This window comes from Solanum tuberosum, unplaced genomic scaffold (assembly GCF_000226075.1).
Source record: "Solanum tuberosum cultivar DM 1-3 516 R44 unplaced genomic scaffold, SolTub_3.0 scf00344, whole genome shotgun sequence".
NCBI classification, from domain to species: Eukaryota; Viridiplantae; Streptophyta; class Magnoliopsida; order Solanales; family Solanaceae; genus Solanum; species Solanum tuberosum.
This window is the reverse complement of record NW_006239273.1, coordinates 347412-374127: the sequence shown is the minus strand read 5'-3', so window position 1 is coordinate 374127 and position 26716 is coordinate 347412. Positions and strand designations below refer to the sequence as shown.

Below are 26716 nucleotides of genomic sequence, written 5' to 3'. Positions count from 1 at the left end.
TTAGTGGTACCAGGTACTCCTTGCCCCAAAGGCACTTCGAAATGTTTGAACACATAGTTCAACAAGTATCCATAAGGGATGTTATGCTCGGCTGTTTTCCAAGTCATTACCATGTGCATATGTTCAAGCATTATAGTAGGAAGATTGATTTCCTCAAAGTTTATCCAGCTTTTCCATCACAATTAGGTCAGCAGCAGATGCTACAGTTCTCTTCTCTGTCCTAGGTACCAGTACTTTATTGACGAACTCAAAGAATAGTTGGTATTCCCCCTTCAAAAACTTCTTTGGTAGACCTGCTCGCTTTATGTCCCCCCCTCTTTGTAGCATGTTTAGTGAATTCACTGGAGGGTTTGCATCCTTCAATTGACCGGATCCCCTTCACAAGCACACCCAGAATAATCCCTAAGGTTACGTTTCCTCATCTAGAAAGATTTTGACATCTTTGACAGTAGTCCTGATTCCTCCATCATCTAGAAGCTCCATCTTATAGTAAAATTCGTGCACCTCAGGTTCATGTAAGTAAGGTGTTGGGGGTTCAAATAAATGATCCCAATTTTATAGGGAAACTGAATAAAAAAAAGTGGACATTCCAAGTTCTATAAGAATATCAGGGTCGAAGACTCTACCGTTTAGCACCTTTTGGTTCTCTATCTCTACTATATGTGCTTCCATGGTCAACTCTTTTTCTTCTACTAGCTTTTGAATATGAGGACCTGGTACCTTGATTGGTTTTGACTGCTTAGTAGCTCTTTTACTCACTCTCTTTATAGGAGATTTCTTCGTTAATTTCTGAACCACCTTTGATTTGACTCTCTCAACCTATGCTTCCTTCTTTTTTTTTGCCACATACACAACAACATCATCAGATTATGTATCACTGAACCCAACAGGCAAAGGGGTTGAGGTGGGTTCTTCAAGCAGATGACCTTCCCTTTTTCTCTTCCTAGCCCTTTCTATTTGAATCACATTTGCTGCTATGGCACTTCCCATGACCTTCTGCATCTCACTCCTGGTGCCATACCTCTTCTTGTCCCCCTTTGTGTGGGACTCAACCATCTTTCCTTTCCCTTTTCTTTTCCTCTCCTTTGCAGACTCAACGGCTTGTTATTAAAATCAGTGTCAGGAACACTCTTAACTGTTTCTAGATCTGGGATAACCATTGTCAAGGCGTTAGCACCTTGAACCCATTTTCTTCTCTATACCAAGATAACTTCTTCCTCATCTTTCTCACTTTCAACATTAAAAGACTTAGGAGTTTGGTCAAACACAGGTTGAACACTATGAAGGACCTGTTTCAGCAACCTCAACTCTTGTTCTAGCAAAGATCGTTGAACGTCACCTCTAAGGGAAGCCAGACTTTGTACAACTACCAATTCGGCCGCCACTGCTAGGATATTCGACTCACAACCCTTTCCTGCTGGTAAATCTCCATCAAATAATCGTTCGAACATGGTAGAGGACAGAACCTTGGACACCACTTCCATTTCTTCTGTAGGAAGGGCAACACTGGGTTTCACAACTGATTGGGCCTCTGAGTGTTGGGATTTCTCATCGGATAAAACCAATGTAGGAGAGCAGGGAAGATTTTCTCCAGATGGATGAGCATGAGATGCCACCACTTCAGTGGGAGGTGTGATGGATTCACCTGTCTCGCCAACTCCACAAACTGGTGTCGAAGGAGATTCTTTTGGGGAGGAATGGAGAAATTGAAAGAACGGGGGTTTTAAATTTCCAAAGGAACGGCAAGCTTTGAAGATGAAGAAGAGTTAGTCATTTTGATGAGAAGAATGAACTGTTTTTACAAAAAGACTAGTGAATCACAAAAGAAGATTAGGAAGAGATTAGGATGTTTGGATTCATTAAAATCAGTTGTATTTAAGCACAAGGGGTATCGGGTCCCTGAAAAGTAGCGACTCTTGGATTTTAAGTGAAAAGACGCCTGAAATTGACGCAATGAATGGGTAAGGGACACGTGGCAGTGACCGTTGACAGACACACAGTGTAGCATAAATGATACTAACCTTTCGGGGACCATGTCCAATTTGGTATATTGCCCTGCCTGTATGGTCAGATTTTCCCTGCAGCCAACATGCCATGAGTGTATAGTTGCAGTAAGGTACCAAAAGTGAATTCTCAAACGATAAGCATTACAACTAGTATAGATACCTACCCTTCTTAACATAATTAACTAGAAGATTTTGTGCAAACTTATTATGGAATTAGGTTATCGTGTGCCTCCCCAGCCTCAGTCTATTTTTACAAAGCATTCTTTACTCAATGGCTTTGTAAAGATGTCAGCCAACTGGTCTTCTGTCTTGCAAAAACTCATCTCCACATTTTTCTTCTCAATATTGTCCCTTAGAAAGTGATGCCTCACATCTATATGTTTTGTCCTCTTATGCTGAACTAGGTTCTTAGCAATGTTCATTGCACTAGTATTGTCGTATATTAGAGGAATAATGTTTGTGAGAACACCAAAGTATTCTAGTTTTAGCTTGATTCATAGGAGTTGAGCACAACATGATGCATCAGCCACATATTCTGCTTCTGCTGTAGATAGTGACACTGAATTTTGCTTCTTAGTCCCCTAAGAAATCAGTGATGATCCTAGGAAGTGTGTCATGCCTGATGTGCTTTTTCGATCAACAAGAAAACCTGCATAATCAGCGTCAACATAACCAATTAGATCAAAAGAATCACCAATAGGATAGAAGAGGACCAGGTCCTAAGTTCCCTTCAAATATCTTAGACTTCGCTTGGCTGCCTTCAAGTGTGATTCCTTTGGTGCTGCTTGAAACCTTGCATACATCCCTACACTGAAGACTATGTCAGGCCTGCTTGCAGTGAGATACAGAAGTGACCCAATAATTCCCCTGTACATAGTCTGATTAACATCAATCCCTTCGTTATCCAAGTCAAGTTTCACACTCGTGCTCATAGGAGTATCAAGGGCTTTTGCCTCAAGCAGGTTGAACTTCTTGAGCAATTCTTTTATGTACTTTTCTTGACATATTGATGTGCCCTGAGATGACTGTTTGATCTACAGTCCTAGGAAGAAAGTGAGCTCCCCCATCATGCTCATTTCGAATTCACTACTCATCAAATCAGCAAGCTCTTTGCATAGTGAATCTAAAGTAGCTCCAAAGATGATGTCATCTACGTATACCTGCATAATCAACAACTCCTTACCTCTGGATTTTTAGGAACAGAGTATTATCAATTTTACCTCTTTTGAACCCGTTTGCAAGGAGGAATTTTGACAGGCGCTCATACCAAGCTCTTGGAGCTTGCTTTAGACTGTACATAACTTTATCCAACTTAAGTACATGGTTTGGGAGATCAGCATCTTCCAAACCTGGAGGTTGTTTAACATACACATATTCTTTTAAATGCCAATTCAATTAGTCACTCTTGACATCCATTTGAAACAGTTTAAACTCCATGTGGGCAGTAAAGGATATCAAGCTTCTAATGGCTTCCATTCTGGCTACAGGAGAAAAGGTCTCGTCATAGTCAATCCCTTCCTCTTGATTATATCCTTGTACCACAAGTCTTGACTTGTTTCTGGTAATGATCCCATGCTCATCAAGTTTGTTTCTAAAGACCCACCTAGTCTCATTTATGGTTCTGTTGAGAGGTCTGGGGACCAGGTGCTATATTTTGCTTCTCTCAAACTGATGAAGTTCTTCCTACATTGATGTCATCCAATCTGCATCATATAAGGCCTCTTTGATGTTCTTAGGCTCAATGGTTGATATGAAGGCTGAATATGCAACTAGATTCTTGTTTTGGATCTAGTTTGTATTCGGGAGTCAAGTGGGGAGATGAGATTGTCCAGCGGATGTGAAGATTGAAGTTTCCATCCAGACTTTCTAGTTATCTCTTCTTCAGCATCAACATCGGATTCACCTTCTTCACACTCTGTATTTTGAGATAATACTTCCTGACCTAAACCAGAGGGACCAGGTTCTTCCGCGAATTCTACACCGTCTTCCCTTACAACCTATTTGCTTCTAAGATTTTGGATTGCCTTGTTTAGTTTTCCCTTAATCAACTCCTCCAATTCAGTGTCTTCTTTGTGTTCATCATTACCTTAATCATCAGACTCATCAAATATCACATGCATGCTCTCTTCAACACATAGAGTTTTTTTGTTAAAAACTCTGCATGCCTTGTTGGTAAAAAAGTACCGGACAAACACCCCTTCATCACTCCTAGCATCAAACTTGCCAAAGGTCATCCTTTCCATTAATCAGTACAAAGCATTAGCAACCAAATTCTTCAAATGAGCAATTGAAGGTTTTCTGTCATTCAGCAACTCATAAGGTGTTTTCTTGATCATGGACCTGATAAGACACTTATTTGTAACATAGCATGTTGTGTTGACTGCTTCTGCCCAAAAATTCATTGCCATCCTTGAGTCAATCAACATGGTTCTAGAAATATCCACCGATGTTCTGTTTTTTCTTTTAATAACTCTATTTTGCTGGGGAGTTCTTGGCATAGAGAAGTTGTGATGGATTCCATTTTCAGCACAAAAGCCTTCAATTTGAGAGTTTTCAAACTCTGTGCCATGGTCAGATCTGATGCTAGCTATCTTGCAGTTTATCTTTAGTTGAATTGCTTTGGCAAATGTGATCAGAAGTTCGACTGTCTCGTCCTTAGTCCACAGAAATATGTTCCAGGTAAACCTGGAGAAATCATCAACAACTACCAGAATATACTTCTTACCTCCTCTCTTTGAACTCTGACAGGTCCACGTAGATCTATGTGGATTAGTTCTAACGGTCTGGTTGTGTTCACACCTTTCTTGGTTTTGAAGGATGATCATGTTTCCCTTTTACACAGACATCACAAACTTTATCATCAGAAAACTTTAGCTTTGGCAATCTACGGACCAGGTCCCCTGCAGCAAGCTTGTTCAGCAAAGATGTACTCACATGACCCAATCACTTATGCCATAGATTTGCATTGTCAGCTTGAGCACTTAGGCATGAAAGATTGTCCCCTTCTACCGAGTCAAGATCTGCAACATACATATTTTTGACTCTTTTGGCAGACATAACAACCTCGTTAGTTACACAGATTGTAACCAAACACCTATCAGACATGAACTTAACTTCATTTCCCTTGTCACAAATTTGTGATACACTTAAAATATTGTATTTAAAACCATTCACATAATGTACATTGTCTATGGAGTGATCATTTGTTCTTCATATCTTGCCAATTTCAAGAATGAAACCCTTTTTTCCACCACCAAACGACACACCACCACCCTGGTGTGCTTCCAAAGAGAGAAAGCTTAGAGTGTCTCTAGTCATGTGCCTTGAGCACCCACAGTCCATGTACCAACACTAACTGTTTCCTCTCTTCTGCACAAGAATCACTTATTAGTCTTAGGAACCCACTTTAGAGGGAGTTCCCAAAAACTGTCAAAAGGCTTAATGAGAAACCTTATTGTCCTTGGGGGCAAAGTGTTCTTGCTAAAATGGTAACTGGGACCAGGTACCCTTTTCTTTTTTACAAAAACTTTTCTCGATTTAAGATAATTCTCCTGCCTTTCTTTTACTCCTCTCAGAATCTCACATTTTTCTTTCATATGACCATTTTTTCCACAATGGGTACACAAAAGATTATCAGAGACAAATACATATTTATCGTGGGGATTGTAGGGAGGCTCTATCTGTCTACAACCTAACTCTTTTTTGTTGTTGAACTTCTGATTTGCTAAGTTGGATAATATCTTAGACGAATCAGTGCATTTGAAGGAGTGGTTTAACTCTTCTTTGATCTTACATAGATCCTTCACTAGTTAAGAGTTTCTTTCAAGGGAGACAACTAACTTAGACACAAAGGTCTTCAGTTTCTCTTCTAGCTCAACCTCAGAGTTACTGAGTTTTCGCTTCCCACCCTCAGAGGTACCAGGTTCCTCGTTGGGTTGTAAACTACAAGTCTCTAGGATACCTATCCTAACACTCATTTCAGATATTTGAGAGTTAAGAGCTGAGTTTTCATCCTCACAGAAACTCAGTTTTTCACTTATTATCAAATTTTCAGAAGTTAATTCATCAACTGAGTCAATTAATACAACAACAAGTTTTCTCAATCTTTTAATGGAAAGAGTGTATAGGTCATTTTTGAGATCGAAAAGGGTTACCTCATCTAGATCCTCTTCATCATCAGATTTTGCCATGAGTGAGAAAATGGAATTGAACACAGTTTCATCATTCTTCGACAGCCATCATCAAAACATCTTCATAGTTGTCTGCCTTTTCCTCAGATTCGCTGGATGCATTTCCCTAGACAGCCAAAGCTTTCTTCACTAGTTGATCAACATGAGCCTTTCTTTTGGCATGGTCTAGGACCTGGTCCCTTCTTCGAGGTCTGAAGTCCTGAGTTTCCTGCTTCTGACTTGAACAGTCCTTCATAAAATGACCAGATTTGCCACATTTATGACAAAGAACATTTGCATTTGCTGCTCTGTTGTTTGAGCCCTTCTTTTGAAAGCCTCCGTGCTTCTTGATAATCTTTTGGAACCTTCTAGTAACGTATGACATTTCGTCGTCCTCCTCAGTCCCATTGTTTGAAGATGTTTTCAAGGCCACTGATTTCTCTTTCTCCCTGTTGTTTGTTCAGCTCGTAGGTTTGGAGATTTCCAATCAGTTCATCCATGGTGAGCACCTTCAGATCTTTTGCTTTAGTTATAACATTCACTTTACTCTCCCATGACTTGGGAAGTACTTTGAGAATCTTTCAAACTTGTTTGCTTGGTGGGATAGGCTCACCAAGACATCGCAGTCCGTTGGTTATGGAAGTGAATCTTGAATTCATCTCGTGAATGGTTTCACCTTTCTTCATACAGAAGTCCTCATATTGAGTCGTAAGCATATCAACCTTAGACTCATTCACTTGTGTCGTTCCCTCATGGGCTGTTTTGAGACAGTCCCATATCTCTTTGGCTGTCTCGCAAGCAGAAATTCTGTTGTACTCATTCGAGCCGATTCCACATACCATAATCTTTTTTGCTTTATAGTTCTTCTCTATCTTCTTCCTGTCCATTTCATTGTATTTCTTTCTGGTTTTGGAAACCATCTTAGTAAGCTCTCCATATGTTACCTATCTTGTGGGAATGTACAGTCCATCAAGAATCACGTCCCACAGCTCAGTGGCTTTAGTAGTGATGTAGTCATGTATCCGATTCTTCCACCAACCATAAAACTGTCCGTTGAAACGAGGTGGTCTGGTAGTTGACTGACCTTCTTCCATGTTGGGTGGAGAAGTCATTCCTTCATGATCTTTTTTTTTCTTGGTGTTACCCAATTAGAAAAGTCAAGCTCTGATACCATTTGTTAGAATGTATGCGTCCACGAGTTATGATAGGACCAGGTCCTTAGCACAATTACAATAACGGAAAGTAAATAAGTACTGAAAGTAAATATGGTACACACAACTTTACGTGGAAATCTCCTTGCTCAAGGGATTAAAACCATGACCTGTCTCACAGGATTTTTCAAACAGTTTTTACTAAACTTCACAAGACAAAGTAAAACCCAATTTACAACACACACGAGATTAACCTACTAATCTCTATTCTGAGTAATACACTATCACTCAATGAGCCAAAACAATGCATGCATTGCCCACTATACTAACTCAACTTATTAATATAGATTTTGACGTAAGACACTAAGTTGCCCTCAACTAAGTTCTTACAGTGATTCACCCAAGGTTGAAACATTTCCATCACAAGCGAAACAATTCCTATAATATAACCATAAATACAAGGAATCAAAGTAACAACTAGTTGAGGAAGTAATAAAGCAATCTATTAGGTCCCTTGCTGTTTTGAAGCTTGAATCTCTCTCTTTGCGTGAATGAATTATTTGTTGTTTGTTGTGTTGAATTTATCAACCATTAAAAGTTATTGACCGATGTACAAACAACCTCGTCCTTTGTGATTGGTGTGGTACACTGACGACCTCACCAAACTCTGATGTGATAGCTTGCCAGCTGTATAGCATATGACCCTGAACGAGCATACTCTGCAGAGGACTGGGTCCCTGCACTTGTGAGGAGATCATAAATACATTTGGGAGCATTAAGACTTATCAACCCCACACCCCCTGGTTCTCTGATGTGATTCACTTGTGTTTCTAAAGATTTGATATCACAAGATTCCGGCTTTGTCAAGTCTCACATTGCTTGTTCTCCCTCAGCCACCTGCCTCTTGTTTTAACTATTGTCCTAGTACCCAAGAGCACATGAATAAGAAAAATATTCTCTACAACTCGCACCTCATCATTATTCAGATTAGGGGTGTCAAAATGAATCCAAATAGAAGTAATCTGCCCAATTCACCTAGAATTTTATGAGTTGGGCTCAAAATAATTTGAATTGGGTTCAATCTCAACTCATTCAAACCTAAACCTATTTTAAAAGAATATTCAATTGATCCCATTTTAATCTCCAATGTTAACCCGTTTTAAGATACTCTTTATTTGCATTGATGTATTGCATGTTTCTATATTGAAGATATGTCTATTTTATATCTTCTAGGATTCGTCTATCCATTTGTAACTTTTTTTTAAAAATTTCTTGAGTTGAAATTCAAATTGTGGACATAAAAGTTAAATAACAATACGTTAAAATTATTGAGATTAAGGAGGTCATTACCCAACCCAATTTTTAGTTCATTTGAGCCTAAAGTAAACTTGGGGGGTCATGACCCAATTCGATTTCTATTTCTTTCCATTTTAACATCTTCAATTTCAATCCAACCCTCCCATTTGACACCCCTAATTCAGATACAATATTTTGTAATAGCCTTGATGGTTTTTATATAGGTCTCAAATTTACTTATACAATATCACCACGAGGGAGATTAACGCTTATTTGTCTTCTCTAATAAATTGTTATGGGCACACTCGTAACCTGTTTCTCAAATTTGATAATTCATAGAAAAATACAAATAGCTTCATATTTTTAACTAACAATGGTCGACTAAAGAGGGAGATTCTATCTCTAGGAACCAACTCATGTAGAGAAATATAATTAACGATTGACATATTTTCTCCCAATTATTTTTCTATGTATTGTATTTTCCTTAATGGGGTACTTTTTATTGGGAATATGAATTACACAATATTCATATCGATTATTTCGACTTCAAATGTTCCATTTCAAAATCTAGCCAAACGAGAGTTTACTATTTCACCTATTTCAATTGATGTGGCATAATCTAAATTAACAAAAAATAAAGCCCTTTAAATTATCTATTAGTTTAAAAGAGGAAAAAAACCTTTTATTTCCTTAAAAGAAGAAAGGAAAATACTGCATCTTTTTATTTCCTTAAAAGATAAAAGAAGTAAAAATTGTTGTTAATAGCTATCGGTGGTGTTTAATGGTTGTTAATGACTATTGATCATGACTGAAAACGTTTTTATCTTTCAAACATTTCTCCTCTAATGAAAAGTATAAATAGGGTGGTGGTTCTAAAGGAAAGATCATCATTTTATGAAAATATTCTTGCCCACACAAGACTTGATTGAGAGAGATAGTCAGGATTTAGTAGAAAGCTGCAATTCCGGAGTTCCTGTTCCTGAATGAGTTGTGTGAAATCTTCAAAAGGTTAAAGTTTAACAATTTATTCAATTTACATTATTATGCTATTATGTATGTTCGTGATGTCGAATCATGTTCCGCTGTGCATATTCTAATAATTGATATCAGAGTCTTCTTACATATAATTGATCATGTAATAAGAGTCCATGATTTCGATACATATTTGATTAAATCTATATATATCATGTTGTTCTTTTGATGAGCGATTTTTTTTTTATTGAAAAAATATTGTTTATTATGAAATTGCATAGAAACTGTACATGTTATATAATCCATATTTTTTTTATTATTTATTATTGAGTATGAAATCGGTTTTAACATATATTGTTCTTGTTGTGGTTGATAACTGATTTCCTTATTATAGTTCGGTTCGAAATTCATAAGTATTAAGGGAAAATTGGTGTAGAGTTCTGCTTAAACCCAATTACAGTTGTTACTAATCCGTTATAACAAATAGTGTTGAAGAAAGACAATTTCATTTGAGTAATCTGTCTCACCCTGAAAATTCTTTTTACCGATAATTACATATAAATTTAATAAATAAACAAATATATAGAATAAGGATATATACATAGAAGAAAGGGAGATACATAAATGAAGGACAAATACATAGAATATTTAGATACGTCTAACAAACTGTATCTCTACAGATCAGAGGCGGATCTATTAAGGCATGTGGGGGTGCCACGCCACCCCCGAACTTCGACGGAAACTCTATATATACATAGGTATATTTATATAATATTTATATTTATATAAAGCGTGCCACCCACAGAACAAAATTGGCTTGTGGTGCCACGGTAGGAGGGCAACTTTAGAAGGCTGATGTTGCGGGTTCGAATTCCATTTGTACCTATTTTTTTGAGAAAGACATTGTTTTAAGAAAAAGGAAATTGTTGCACACGTTCTTTTAAGAAAAATTAGAGAACTAAAATTAATTTATATCGAAAAGACGAATAATTTAATCAAATATAAAATTAATTTAATCGATAAGTCTATTTGGCACCCACGGAGTCTAAATCCTGGATCCGCCACTGCTACAGATCATCCTTAATTCACAAAGTATGGAACTGGAATCCACCGCTGATATGGCTCTGGATCTTGTCTTTCAACTTCCTTTTTTTCCATTCTAATAACCTGTTTTCGTTAACCATATAGTTGTTGTAATATCCATTCTCATTTTTCCGACGATGAAACACCACCGCCGGCTTAGGTTCCCTGAACCTGTCAATCAAACAATTTTATGACCACAGAATTTTTGTTCCTATTTTTACTTCTCAAACAAAGAAAAAGGAAATCATAATTTGTACAAATAAATACCCAAGAAAAATTGTATTGCTCAACAATCAGATTGTATTGCTCCATTTTCAATTCAATGTTTTTATGGTTTAGTGAAGAGATCTATGAGGGAGAAGGAAGAAAGAAAGAGAATGGGGAGATGAACTTGAGATGAGAGATTAAGTAAAACTTGAATTGTTAATATCAATTAATTAAGGAGATTAGATTTAAAGATAATTGTTCAATACCATATTTAAAAAAATTGTGTATCTGATTTAGCTTCTAAAAAAATGATATAATTATTAAAAAGTGATATTATGTGTAAAAAAGATTAAACTAAAGATAAAATATGTATATATGATAGTGAAATATATTTAGTTTGTCCTATTACTATGTATAATAGTAATAAACCTATTTGACTAGAAATTTCACTTTCTAAGACTTTGAATATTTTTTCCACATTGCTGGTTATATGGTTATTTACTTATTTATAAAAAAACTTTTAGTAAAACTGAAAAAAATAGTATAAAGATGGAGAAACCTTGTAGCATACGACTTTTATAAATATAATTAATGGCAGTATAAACAAACAAACATGGAACGAATCTCTATAAAAATAGTTCCATAGTTCAATGTGGAGATGATATAGTATTCGAGATACTCACATGATTTCAACTTTATCAATTTTCACATTGCTCGTTCTCATATCCGTCCGTCTCCCCCCCGCATCTTGTTTAAGCTGCCTCTTTTTCCGTGTTCATCCCCTATAACAGATGAACTATCTTTACCTCCTCCCAACATCATTATCTGCTCGAATCATTGCAATGGCCTTGTATGTTTTTATCAAAAACACACTAGAATTATTTACTTACACAATGTCAGCACGGGTGAGACCAAACCTCTAATAAATTGTTACGGGCACACGATAATGTTTTATCTTGGATTTGATATCGTCATGAAAAAAATACAAATTGCTACATTTTTAAAAATACAATATGTATAGTTGGAAGCTAGAGGCTGAGATTCTAACTCTAGGAACCAATTCCCGTAGAAAAAATAGAATTAAGTGGTGGATTTTTTTTTTCTCGTTCTATTAACAAAGAATGTATAAATTGTATTTTCGTCAATGGGATACTTTATTGGAGGAGAAAATTTCGTTACTTCGACTTCACAGAGGAGAAGTTTGGATCGGAAGATTTTATAATTCCTTCACTCTATCGCGATAATTATGTAATGCAACACTTGATAGTTCATAAGAGTGTTCATGAGTTAATAGAGGTTAGTAATTGTTGAGAACTGTTAGGATCGAACATAAGCAGGTGTAATGCAGAAGCTAGCAAAGCAAACCTCTAAAGATCACGAGTAAGAAGACAAACGAGAAACACATCAAAAGAAACAAATTTAACGTGGTTCGGTCAATCGACCTACGTCCACAAAGGAGATGAACAATCCACTATAAATATGAGACTACAGAGAGAAACAACCTCAACCAATTCACTCTGAATACAAGGAGGTACACAAAATTCTCCCTCATAACCGCAACTATCAAAACCTTAGGACAACATTGTGAATGCTGATTAAGTTAGAAGGAACAAACCTATATTTATAGAGTCCTAAAACATTTCCTACAAGAAAATGACTACTCAAAATATTAAAACCATTTCCTAGAAGGAAAACTTATTTATGGTAAGAAATCAGGGCAAATAAACCCCAACAAGAACATTATCCCGTTATCATTTATTGAGGTTTAAGATTTCGAGATTATAGTTATTTCTTTTTACTACATTTTGTAATAGAAGGGGAGTTTTGTTACAATGGTTTGTATTTCTTGACGAAAAACGTCTAATGAAAATTGATTATTCAGTGAAGGATGTATGTACTGTACTAATCGATTAATTAGTTGCAAATTCATGTTGTGGCTTTACCTTGCATTCACAATATGTTGATCACTAATTTAGGAAATTTGTTGATCAAGTCACAATATGTAATTTTGTGTGTGCAAATGCCTCAACAAATGCCTTTAGTTTGAGATAATATATGTACATTGTCTTGGATATGAAGTTTTGACTTGAAAAAGATGATTTTAAAAAAAAATATTGGTTAAGCGGTCTCATTTTCAGATTTCAGCAGAGACCAAAAATGCTAGAAAATTTCTTTTCAATTATCCTAGTATTAGTTGACAGAATTAACAAAGTTATTTAATATATATTGTTGGTGGAAGATGACAAATATGTCATGAAATTAGTCGAGATGCATAAAAAATACATGGAATACCAAGATAATAACCAAAAAAATTAATATAAAATTGGTTGGGTGTCCAAAGGAATAAGGCACGAGAGTATATTAGCTAATCTCATACAATTAAGCTACGTTACCTCAACAAATGCCTTTATTTTGTGATGATATATACAATTATGGTGGATTGGTGGTAAACAAGTGAGTCAAGTTGAATATGAATCGATTTAATATAAGTCAGGTAAAAAGGGTAAAAATATTGACTCGTTTTTAATATGAATAAAAATGGGTAAACCTAATATGAATATCCATATTTCCCATATTATCCATTGTTTCTTATAAGGGAAAAAGGACAAATATACTCCCGAACTATCTTAAATGGTATGCAGATACCCTCCATCATACTTTTGAGACATTGATGTCCCTGCCATCTAAAAAACTAGAGTATATATGTCACCCAATATCTGATCAGGATCCTTTGAATTGTTTTCCCTGCTCTTCTTTTGTAGCCAACCCAATTAGTTGATGGATTGAACTTTTTGACCGTTCTTCACAATTTTTTTTGTGATTGTTTTTGTCCTTGATTTTCTAGGAATTGATGTAAAAAAGAATCTCAAATATCAGTAATACCTTCATTTTTTTTACCTTCAACAATTTACGTTGTTTTCTTAAAGCACAGACAAAAATTATCATACTTGGTCAATGAAAATGAAATTATATTTTATAACCTATGTCATAGCGGAAGAAAAATACTTACAGCAACACATCAATCCTACAATTCTCTAAATAAAAGCTCTTTAAAAAAGAACTTCTACACAAGACAATGACATAGAAGGTGTTTTAAAGTACAAGATTAAAAGAAGAAAAAAGAGTAAAAAATTCACCATCAACTGCTAGAGTAAAAAATGAGGAGGAGTAGTTTTTAAAATTGCAGTAACTAAAACAAAAAGAGTGTTGAAATTTGCTTTTACTCACTACAATCTATTATTGTTTTTAGCATAATAAGTTGTTTAGTTTAAGATGAATATGAATTTTGAATTTTAGTTAGGTTGTTTGAGTTGTTAAGATAGTTTAGGTTGTTTTAAATTTCAAATTATGTAGATTATGTATTTTATGTCAACAATTTAAAGCCCCTGAATACTTAATACAATTAATTATTGGAAGTCATTCCAATTCATTGAGTTGTTAAGATATTTTAGGTTGTCACGTTGCAGCTTGAAGCAGAAACGATTGACAAGACAACCAATTTTAGCAACAACATTATCATCTCATTATCATTATTGAGGTTTAAGTTTGAAAATCAAATAAAAGAAATCTAGATATTATTTGTTTGTTGTTCCCCAATTGTTTTCTATCGTTATTTTTTAAATTTTGCATTAATATACATATCTAAACTTATGAGCATAGAAAGAACTTTTATTTGCATGTTGTTCACCCTATTACAGATCAAACTTGGCTCAAGAATGAAACAAATTTACAAATAATCCTATATATAATTGGTACTCCTTTTGTATCAACTTGTTTATCTGGTTTTAATTTGATACGAAGTTTAAGAAAGTAAAAGAACTTTTCAATTTTGTGATCTTAATTAAAGGTATATCCATGTATAGAATGTACAAAAATATTATTTAATCATGTGGCCGGTCTTAAACATTTCATATGCAAAAATTAGAATGAAAGGTTTTTAAAAAATAAAATAAATGTTCTTTCTGAAATGGACTAATTACTGAAAGTAAGACAAACAAATTAAAACGGAGGGAGTGAACAAATATTCCATATCCAAGGGCGGAGCCAAGTGCCAAGAGGATTCATCTGAAACCCCTTCAGCAGCAAATTACATTATTTATATATGATTAAAATTATTTCTTATGTATAAATAGTAAATGTTGAACCACATTTGACTTCTTTCATGCTTCAAATTTTGAACCTCTTAATAAAAATTCTGATTCCACCACTGATCCTACTCAATCTTATCTATAGTTTTTAAGAACAATAATTATGAAAGAAACCAAAAGGAAACAACAACAAAGAGATGAAGCCAACCCAGCAACCAACAAATAAGTTCAGCAATTCATTCAGCGCACAATGCTACGTGGTTGGGCAAAGCCAACCCACCAACAGACTACTCCCTATTGTTTGGTTTGATTGATCGAAACATAAGTAATATTATTATCACTTTTTTCCTTTATTATTTGAAAAATTGACATGCGCTTGAATGACCTCCACTAATTATCTTGTTATATTTTTGGCTAGACAAAAAAATTATTTTTGCATGGTCAGGTATTGGTTAAATTTATATAATTGCAAGTTGCAATATCATCCGGAACTCTTAATTAGAAGTTTTATGTCTGATATTTTGAAAATGAAAAAAATCTTGTTGAAAGCGTCATTTTTGAAATGGCTTTTGCAATACACGAATTTAAATTTAATCGGGTATGAGATAACGTAGTTGATCAGGCCGAGATCAAACTTCATGCGCGCACATGGTGATTTATGTCGGTTACACTGTTAGACTCCCATTATGAACTAAAATATGATGAAAGAAGCATCCTTAAGGCATTCTGAACAACTTCATCTCTTAACCTTCATATGTTACGATTATAACTATGTTAACTTCTTCTACTGATCTTTGATATGTATGTTTATGTTTCATTATTCCGTCATTTTACATATAGTACAATTTCATATGTACTTACGTCCCTTTTGTCGGCGACGCTGCATCTTTTACTGATGCAGGCATAGGTACATAGACATGATATCAAGCAACTTGCTAGGTTCCATATCTTCTTCTATTGGTGAGCCCCTTTCTATTTTCTTGGGGCATAGTCTATCTTTTCAGTATTTTATGTTTATGTGCATAAGGTATTCGGGGGCCTTGTCCTGGTAGGTATTTTTCAATTATTTTAGAAGCTTCATAGATAGACGAATAATTATATTACATTTGAGCCTTCATATCTTTTGACAATGGTTTTGAATTTCTATGACTTGCGTTATGAATTTGATTTTCTTATGAAACTTGTCTCTTCAAATGCTTTCAAATGTATTCTTCCGCTCATGTTTAAATGTATGATCATGTATGCCATGCTATTGGTACACTCATGATAACAATGACGTTGAGTGTTGGCCACTCCCAGGGTGTAGGCTAAGAGCGTGACACATAGCACATGAGACTAGTGTGGAGGTAAGACCTGATACACAGGCAATCACAAATTAAAGAAAGTGGGTTTCAAGTATTTTGGGTCAATTATTCAAGGAGATAGAGAGATAGAGGGTGATATCACACATTGAATTGGTGTTGGGTGGATGAGATAGAGGCTTCCATCCGGAGTCTTGTGTGAAAAGAAGGTGACACGTAAAGATAAAGGCAAGTTCTATAGAGTTGGTTAGACCTACTATGTTGTATGGAGTGGAGTGTAGGCCGGTCAAGAAATTTCACTTTCACAAGATAAAAGTTGCGGAGATGAGGATGTTGTGTCGGATGTGTGGTCATACTAGGAGTGATATGATTAGAAATGAAGATATATGTGACAAGGTGAGAGTGACCTCAGTGGAAGACAAGATGCGGAAGCAAAGCTAAGATGGTTCGGACATGTGAAGATAAAATACAAGTAAGCTCCACTTCGGAGGTATGAAGGGTTGGCCATAGATCATTTTAAGAGAGATAAAGTTAGACCGAAAAGTATTAGGGAGCGTGTTGTTTAGACATGACTTATCTCAATTTTCAGCTTATCAAAAACGTGATATTACATAGAAGGTTGTGGAAGATATGTACTAAGATGGGAGGTTAGTTGATATTTGAGCATGCCTTTTACTTATATTTCCATACTCAAGGAGTTTATTATCCTTTGATGTATGTTTACGTTGCTTTATTGCACATCAATTATCGATCATATTATTTTGTTGTGGTTACATTTCTTTATTCAGAATACTTTGAGATGCTCCCTATGATATTGTTCCATGTCTTTACCCTTTTTTTTTTTGGTACAAAAAATACTTATATTAATGATTAATATGCATCAGTACATGGAGAAGCAGAGTTGTACGCCTGCTAGTAGCGTTTAGGGGATACAATAGGATCATATCTATTATAATTAGTAGAAGTGGAGTTGGCCTTTGTGATCTAACAAAAATGGTTTATCCTTTGTCTGCGTCCAACTTTTTCGAAACAAACACCGACGGAACTTCCAAGAACAAAAAGAAATTATTTTGATTAGTTTTCGATCCCTCCTTTGCTAGTGCATCGGCCACGCAATTTGCATATATTATATTCTATCTAAATCTCATTTATGAAATTACCCTAAATGTGTTGTCGGTACATATACATAGGATCCTCCAATTCACCCTTACCCCATAAAATTTGATGCACTTAGTATATAGGCCAACAAGTTTTGGACACCCACCCCCCACATCTTCACGAGATCTGGATGCTTAGCTTTTGTTCTAGTATGATATTCCATGTGTTGTCGACAAAAATAATATCAGACAAATCAAAGAAAGTATATAACATGTGTTAATTACATATATTTCTCATACAAAAATTGAAAAGCCATCCACCAACGTACCGACTAAACTATTAATTGATTTTATTGGACTAAACACTTTGTTTTTTTATGTGATTGCTTTCTTGCAAAAATTAGACTCACACATTATATTTTTTGATTGATTGGTATATTAGTAATATTATTAGCTTTTTTTATCTTTCATTATTTGAAAAAGTGGCATGTTGTTTGAATGACTTCCACTAGTTTTCTTGTTATATTTTTTACCACACAAAAATTATCTTTTTGCATTGGCAGTATTGGTTGAATTTATTCCACATGAATGGTTGAAATTTCTCTATATCTAATCAGAAATTTGATATTTGAGCTTCTGAAAATGAAAAAAATTATGTTGGATGTGTTCCTCTCAGAAATAGGGCCTGTATGACATGAATTTAATTTTAATCAAATTACAATACGAATATCGAACCTCAAATAAAAAATTGAAGAATATCTTCCGTACCTAATTCAACCACTTGCTCTAGTTGCTCAGACAATGTGAATTCAGTATATAAATTTATAGATTCTAGTTTGATATTTTATACAATATATTTTATTCTTTAGATTCAATTAATTTTTATATATAATATTATATACACAGATCTTCATTGAAATTATTGAATTCAAATCAACCTGGAGCTTACGCTCTAAATCCAACACTTTATCTACCTTCACCAAAATGGATATGCGTTAATTCAACTTTGGAAGTCAAAGTCTTTGTTTGGGTCAATTCCTCCTATGATCATTCAAGTCGTAGAAATAATTCACAAATTAACATGCTATTTTTTTTAGATATGAAGATTATCAATAACATGCTATTATGACAAATATTTTACCATCACACACAACTTTATAGGTATATATATACTTACATAAATTGTCCAAAGTATTACAATTTTTTTTTAATTAATAAGGCAATAAAGAGAGGAGCTTTTGGTCGTCCTTCTGTGTACTTCCACGCAACTAAAATAAAGTTTCTACACTTCACTATTTTCGTAGTAAAAAAGAAGGGCTCATTTGAATAATTTTTTTCACATATTTCTTTCCGTTATTTTAATTTATTTATCTTACTTTCTTTTTAGTATGTCATGTATTTTAAAATTACAAAAAATATTTACTATAAATCATAATAATTAACAATATATATATATATATATTACTTCAGGCCAACTCAAATCTCCTCTAATTTTTTTTAGATATGAAGATTATCAAACTATGTGTATATTAAATAAAGAGAAAACACCCGGAAAAAAACCCTAATCTTGACAGTACAATTTACTTTAGCACTTAAATTACACGAGCGTTTAAATATCCCTTAACATCTTTCAAGTGATTTAAAAACCTCCTAAGGAATGACGTGACAGAGAGAGTGAGTGTAAAGCGCGTGAAAAAAAACGAAAAACAAAGTCCTACACATGGCCTTTTTTTATTGGTCAATATATAACTAATATTTTAAATAATTTTTCTTGATATATTAACTCTTAAGAAAATATGTACATTTTCTTATTTAGAGGTAAATGAAATTTGTGGGTCCCTTTTTAAATTTCTTTAAGAAAATTTCTTTTCAATTTGTTGTCTTCTCTCCACTTCCATCCACTAGTATAATTCGTAAATATCGATACCAACGTCATTTTATTGACATCGATTTCACTTTATATTATTGATGTCGACTTTGCAAATGTAAATTTTGTTTAATTTTGAGTAACCCATTTTGATTCCTAGATCCATTCAAACATTTCTCATAGAATTTAAATTTTTTTGATAAACTTTCTTATGCAATCTTCATTTCTTATTTGAGTTGTCAAGAAAAAATTGATTTTCAAAAAAATTTATTCCCCAAAAGGATAAATTCGTGAGGAGGATTCGAAGAAGATAATGTGAATATTATAATGAATTTTCTTCTTTAAAGTTATTTAAAACAATTGTTTAATAGTGATGGAGAAGAAAAGAAAGTGAAATGGTGAACACCAAGGAAGAAGAAGGGGGTATGTATTTATAAATTAATTAATTGGTGTAATTAATTTTAAAAAGTGTTTGAAAAAATGGTGAATAAGTAAAAAAAAAAAAAGAATCAATGACGTGGTGCCTACATGATTATGATGTGACGCTTATGTGGCTATGATGTGGCGGGTGAGAGTGGTGTTATGATCTCAAGGTGGAAAATAAAATCACTTCAAAAATGTTAAGAATGATATTTAAACGTCCGTATAATTTAAGTGTTAAATTAAGTTGAGCTGCCAAATTTAGGGGGATTTTATGTATTTTCTCTTAAATAAATAATGTATTTAACATATGAGAATAACTTAGATGATCATTTGAGGAGTCGACTCTGTCATTGCTCATCCACTTTTATAATCTATATGAATTGTTGTTTTACATCATCTTATAATACATCATTTTATATTATGTTATGTATTGTACTATTGTATCTTTCAATTATTGTTTTGAATTATGTATGTATTGTTATTAAAAAATATTTCATAAGACCTTCCCACTTCCAATGGAATAATGACAAATATTTTACCATCACACACAACTTTATAGGTATATATATACTTACATAAATTGTCCAAAGTATTACAATTTTTTTTTAATTAATAAGGCAATAAAGAGAGGAGCTTTTGGTCGTCCTTCTGTGTACTTCCACGCAACTAAAATAAAGTTTCTACACTTCACTATTTTCGTAGTAAAAAAGAAGGGCTCATTTGAATAATTTTTTTCACATATTTCTTTCCGTTATTTTAATTTATTTATCTTACTTTCTTTTTAGTATGTCATGTATTTTAAAATTACAAAAAATATTTACTATAAATCATAATAATTAACAATATATATATATATATATTACTTCAGGCCAACTCAAATCTCCTCTAATTTGAATTTTAACAACAGATAAAAAAAAATCTATCAATGCCACATAAATTGAGACAACAAGATTACATATATTATTAAAGTTACATAAAAAAAAGATACTATAAATTATAATAATTATATTTTAAAAAAATACTATAAATTACAATAATTAACAATCTTAAATATCTAAATGTCTTATTAAAAGATTGATTGACTCTTCAAATTATGTCTATACCACATGAAAAAAAGTTATTAATTTAAATAATTAACAACTTTAAACATCTAAAAATCATATTAAGAAATTGATTGACTCTTAATATTTTGTTCATATCACATAAATTGAGACAAAAAAATAATATATGTTGAATCCGTGCTAGCATGGCTCTTGTAACCAATTTTTCATAAGAGAGAGCAATCATTTGATAAATACTTTTATATACCTACTTGATTACCGATCGACTTGCAAGATTTGTTATAAACTATAAGGGGACATATAATATTTCATAGCTTAGTGCGATTCAAATTAATTTATATATTTAATATTAAATTTTAAACTTTATTTCCTGATATGTACATACACATTTCATTATTGCGATTATTATGAAGAGAGAAAAAAAAGACAAAGAGGCAAAACTAAAGAAAGTATAGTCGATACACCATTAAAATTTAGGTGTCAATACTAATCAATAATCATTGAGAAGATGCATGGTCTCTCAAAATTAAAGTTTATCATATGAATCACATGTTTAAATTTTAGGTACTAGTGTACATACTAATTATTGAAAAGATTGTCCCCCATACGTTTATCATATGAATCACATGTTACGATTCACGTCGATAGTCGATACAACGGAAATTCTATCATATATATAACGTTACGAACTAAAAAGTTTATAGACCACACAAATATTTTATATAAAGGGACATATAATATCTAAACTATGTTGGTTTTGCTTGATTGTCCCTATATAAGTATCATTTCTCATTGGATATATTTCATTTTAAGACATTATCTAGATGGGTGGTTGTAGGGATAGGAAGGAATACTACATTGTTTTCCACTATATGAAAAGGTTACAAGTGAAAATAATATTAGATACCTACTTCAAAATTATATATGTATAAAACAAAATAATAATCAAATTTACATATAATTAAAGAAATTCAAATAAAATCATTACTTAAAAAAGAAAAATCAAATTCAAATTTTGTGACAATCCTTCAACTATATATTAGGATTGACAAATCCTAAAGGGATTTTATTGACTTGAAGCGTGAAAGATCCGTTAAGGTTAGTTGAAATCTTATCCTTGACCTCAACGGAGCTGAGGAAAACAAAAACAAAATCAATATTAATTATAAAATACAACCATTCAAGAATACTTCATAATCATCAAGAATTTGGATGTCTAAAATATTCAATCTTTCAAACTCAAAAATGGAATAAAATATATGAAAATATGTCAATGCTTTACAATTTCAACTATATAACCCTACAAATATAAAAACAACAGTAAAGTACTTATATTCTCAATTTCTCATCACATCACTACAAAATGCACAAATAATGTGTGCGCAAGCCAATTTAATCAAGTTCGTGAAATAGATAATAATTTTTTCAAGAAATTCCTATTTTGATTTTCTTATAGAATAATAAACGTATATATAAGAATATATGGGACTCATAAAAGGATGCCATAAATTACACATACATAATATTTGGGGGTTATGATTATATATAATTAATAGAAGCTTAGCAAAGGAATTAAGAGAGGGGAGAAGTAATTGGAAAGATCGCTTAAGTAAGTGTTAAGATAGCTAATACAAAACTAATTATAGCAAATGAAAAAATAAAATTAATTGTATTTACATATATCCCAAGTTGTTGATAATCATCAAGGAATGTGGTCTTGTTTTCTAGTTTAATAGATTCTTTATTAGAGGAGTTAAAGGGTCAAAAACACACTTGAACTATTCTTTTTATTTATTTTTGTTTCATACATAAACTATTGAGAGTATGAGTTTCCTACCTGACTAGCTATATCACCCAATAGTTAGTGAAACACACCTCGACTAATTTTTTAATATGTGTGTACTACACTCTCTCTTTGTTTAAAAATTTTGCCACATGGATCTCCACATGAAAAAAATAATTTCACCGTAGCAATTCTAAATAAATTAATATTAGGTAAAAATTTAAGATTAAAAGTTAAAATTATCATCATATAAATTAATTTATTTCAACCGTCACCATTTTCTTCTCCACCTTTTTTTTTTTTTTTGGCTTAAGTTTTGGATATTTTATTCATAGCTTCCAAAATCAAAACAAGAAATTACACCTTCTTACACCCCAACAGCTAGTATCCAACCTTGACAAGTCCACTACTAAAAATGGAAAAAACAACAAATAGACCAGGCCCTTTCCTAAACCTGATATGGGATCTTTGCCGTAGCTCTCTTCACTGCTTCTGTACATGAACAACAAAGATGCCTCCATGTTACTGACCTTTATGCTTTTTTGTCAGTTGTTCAAAGGTTTCTTATTTTCTCCACCTTTTCATGAGTCGTGGTCTCATCTTTGTCGTGATGTCAATATATATCTCTAGCTTGGAAGGGGATAGCGTAGGGTTTTAAGGATTTCAATTTAAAATAAATTAGAAAAATTAATCTGTCACCTAATAGAATTGTTATATATGTCAAGTGGATGAAAATTTTATGGATAATTAAAAAGTATTTTTAGACAAATATTTGGTCTAGTCAACGTCTAGGAGTGTTTTCCCTAAATCTGGATGACACTTCAGGTAGAAATTTCACACTCCCAATAGTTCAGATATGAAACTCCATAAAATAAGATAGTTTAAATGAGTTTTAACCTCTAACTCTTATTAGAGTAGTGGAAAAGACTCACAATGACTTCAACATCATTTATTTTGAAATATTTTAAAATTTTAAACATAAATATTAAGGAGTAATCATTTTAAGGGTATATGTTGTATGGATATTTAATTGAGTAGTGGAAAAGACTCTTGATGACATTGATAATATATATATCTATTTAAAATATTTTAAAAATTTTAACATTAGTATTTAATGAGGACAAAAAAATTAATTAACATTTCAATGACCTTCATACTTTTAAAGTACTATAGACATATAATAGGATATATATATAAATTAATCAAATAATGAGTTTCGAATATCAGATACTTTTAAGGTTAAAATAAAAAACTTTTGAACTCATTTTCCATTGTTCCTCATTTACCCCTAGAATAGGAACTTGAGAGGTAATATAAAGCCCAAAGTGGAATAAGAATAATCTCACTCACAATTGTTTTCTTCTCTTCCTCTTCTTATAAGGTGTCATATATAATTGTGTATCCAAATCAATTTCTCATTATGTTATGCTCATTGCCTCTTTTTGTCAAACCCTATTATAATAGGCCTATTTTCCATTCCATTGACCATTCTGGCCAAGAGAAGAAATCAAGAAACTTTAATTCAAATAGTGACTCTTTTCGCTATGGTCTTAATAATAGGCCTAAACCAATTAGAACTTGCATTTCAACTAGCCAAGAAAAGTTTGATCACAAGCACCAATATCCCAAAGACCTCAACTTTTATGGTGAGTATATATGTCCACATATATTTAACATTCATTTTTTTATACTATAAGATCACTTTTATTACATATTGTAGCAAGTGATTCACTTTATAATTTCACTAGTAGAAAATGTGAATTTCCAAGAGAGGCGTCCCATCAGATATTGGCTCGTCCTTAAGGGATTTTTGATAAAGATATTACGTCGAGCCAATAATTCAAAAGTTTGACTTATTTATTAATTGTTGCTAGACTACTATTTTTTTTAATCACAATTTGCTAGTAAAAAATAAGGACATAATATGTTGACTTTAGAAACATAGGTCCCAGTTGGTCTCGTCTATGAATTTTCTTTTCCTGTCCTATTTATCATTTCTTTATGACAATATCAAGTATTAGCTTTTCTCTAACACTTACTTAAACTTTGTTCATGCCCTATTTAAATTTTCAACAGATTCTTCTCTATCAAAGGAAAAATTTAAACATGAAGAAGATGATTTTAAGAAGACAAAGTCAAGAGCTTTGAAGAAAATTAAGCAGCCCATTTCTCCTGGAAGTAGACTATCAAATTTCTTGAGCTCACTTTTTACAAATGGGAAAAAAGTAAAGATTTCCTCAAATGATGAGGACAAAAAATCAAAATCAACTTGTTCTTCATGTGGACACAAGAAGTTGGATATGGACCAACAAAATGTGGAGGCAATAAAAGGAATTAATAGAAATTATGTTCATGAAGATCATCTAAAATCCCACAAGAATATTGAAGATGAAGATGATGATTATGATGAAGGTGCAAGTTGTGCAAGTTCTGATCTGTTTGAGATTGATATTTTTTCTTCCATTGGATTAATGGGATTGCCTTTATGAAACAATAAATATTGGTATTAATCTAGCCTTTAATGCAAATGGTAGTTAATTTACTTTTGTAACACTAAATAAATATATTGAGAAAATTGTATTATTATTATTGGCATTTTTATTAATGAATGAGAATGCAAAGTAAAAAGACATAATACATGAATACTTTGTCATTCGTCTAATTTTGAATGTGCACAAGTAGATAGTTAAACTTAAGACAAACACAAATAAGGTGAGCCGATTTCATTTGAGGTACGGTAGTCAATATCCGTTGAAGTGAAATCCACATCAGTATCATTAATAAACGCAGAAGAAATGGACTTTCTAAAGAGTATAGCATGCCCCTATCCTTATCTCCAAGTGTGTGATCCAATAATTTATTGAGTGATTTTTTCTTATCGCTACACTGAAGTCCCTATGAACATGAAAATCAAAAGAAATGTTAATGATTTCTCTTTATATCAGTCTCATTATATTTATTTATTTTAAAAGGGAATATTTTTTATGTAGTTCCCGTGAAAACTACTTATGATCCTAACATATACTTGAAAAGGAATAAGAAATTAAGTGTTTCTCAAATTGAATATGCTAAAATAATTGGGAGAATAACATTTCTCCAGGACCATATTGTCACGCTTCAAGCCTACATCCTAGACGTGGCGGGGACTTGAGAACCATTGTTGGTCCCCAAGTGAACCCTTGGTCTGACTAACTATAGACATGAAACTCAATAAGATATGCGGAAGCCTTAAATAGATGAGCATTTAAATCATTTAAATAAAAGTTTTGAAACATTGTCTTGAAGTACTTAACATGAATAAGTTCCAATAAAATCATAGGGAGAAAAACATGAAAAAAACATATAACTATGTCTATCTAGGAAGCCTCTATTGTTCAAGATAGGTGTCGGAAAAAGATCCACGACACCTCAATACTACTAAATAGAATAATAAAATGGAGTCCTCCGGAAGCAAGGAGGTCTCACGAAAAGTTATCAAGAAGTGTGAAGTGATCTCAACGGAGCGTCTGTCGATGATCCCAGACACCTGTATCTGCATCATAAAAAAAGATGCAGGTCGAATGACATCAGTTCATTGAATATACGAGTATGTAATATAGCCGAATAAACAAATAACTGAATTGAAGGACTGAAAACAACTCAACTGAATCAATACATGAATATGAAGTGATAACTATTAAAGCCTTACAATAAGATATGCAATAAAAGAAATATGACAATAATATACTTTATTCTGTGGGGAGCCAATGGCGGAGCTAGAATTTCAACTAAAGAGTGTCAAAATATAAAGAAGTTAAATTGTGTAGGAGTCGAGGAGTGTCAATATGTAATATATATACATAAAAAATATATTTTTATCTAACTATGCAGTATAATTTTCCGACGGAGGGGTGTCGGTCGATTTATGGCATTCATCATTCATATATTCTCATTTACAATTAGTGTGATCAATAATGCAACGTTCGCATACATACATGTATCATAATGAAGCAAGAACAAACATACATTACACAATCATAGAATCACAACCAACCTACCTCGAAACAAGCTTGAAACCCTAAAAAACTTGATTCTTCCCTTTCCGGATTTGTTCCGCTTGTTCTTGGTCTACAAACAATCAATACACGTACAATACGGGAATCAATAAACAATCACTAATTACCCGGATTACTAACAATTCCAACAACCCTATAGATCATACCCATGATCCCA

At 33.0% G+C, this 26716-nt stretch overlaps 1 protein-coding gene across 1 annotated transcript; it reads left to right on the top strand.

Annotated features, from left to right (window-relative positions):
• The first annotated feature begins 19632 nt into the window (after nucleotides 1-19632).
• Nucleotides 19633-24993, top strand: LOC107063394 (protein BIG GRAIN 1-like A). The gene is made up of 2 exons (XM_015315233.1): nucleotides 19633-19660; nucleotides 24581-24993. Exons 1-2 carry the CDS (start codon nucleotides 19633-19635, stop codon nucleotides 24991-24993), a joined length of 441 nt encoding a protein of 146 aa, XP_015170719.1.
• Nucleotides 24994-26716: the final 1723 nt, after the last annotated feature.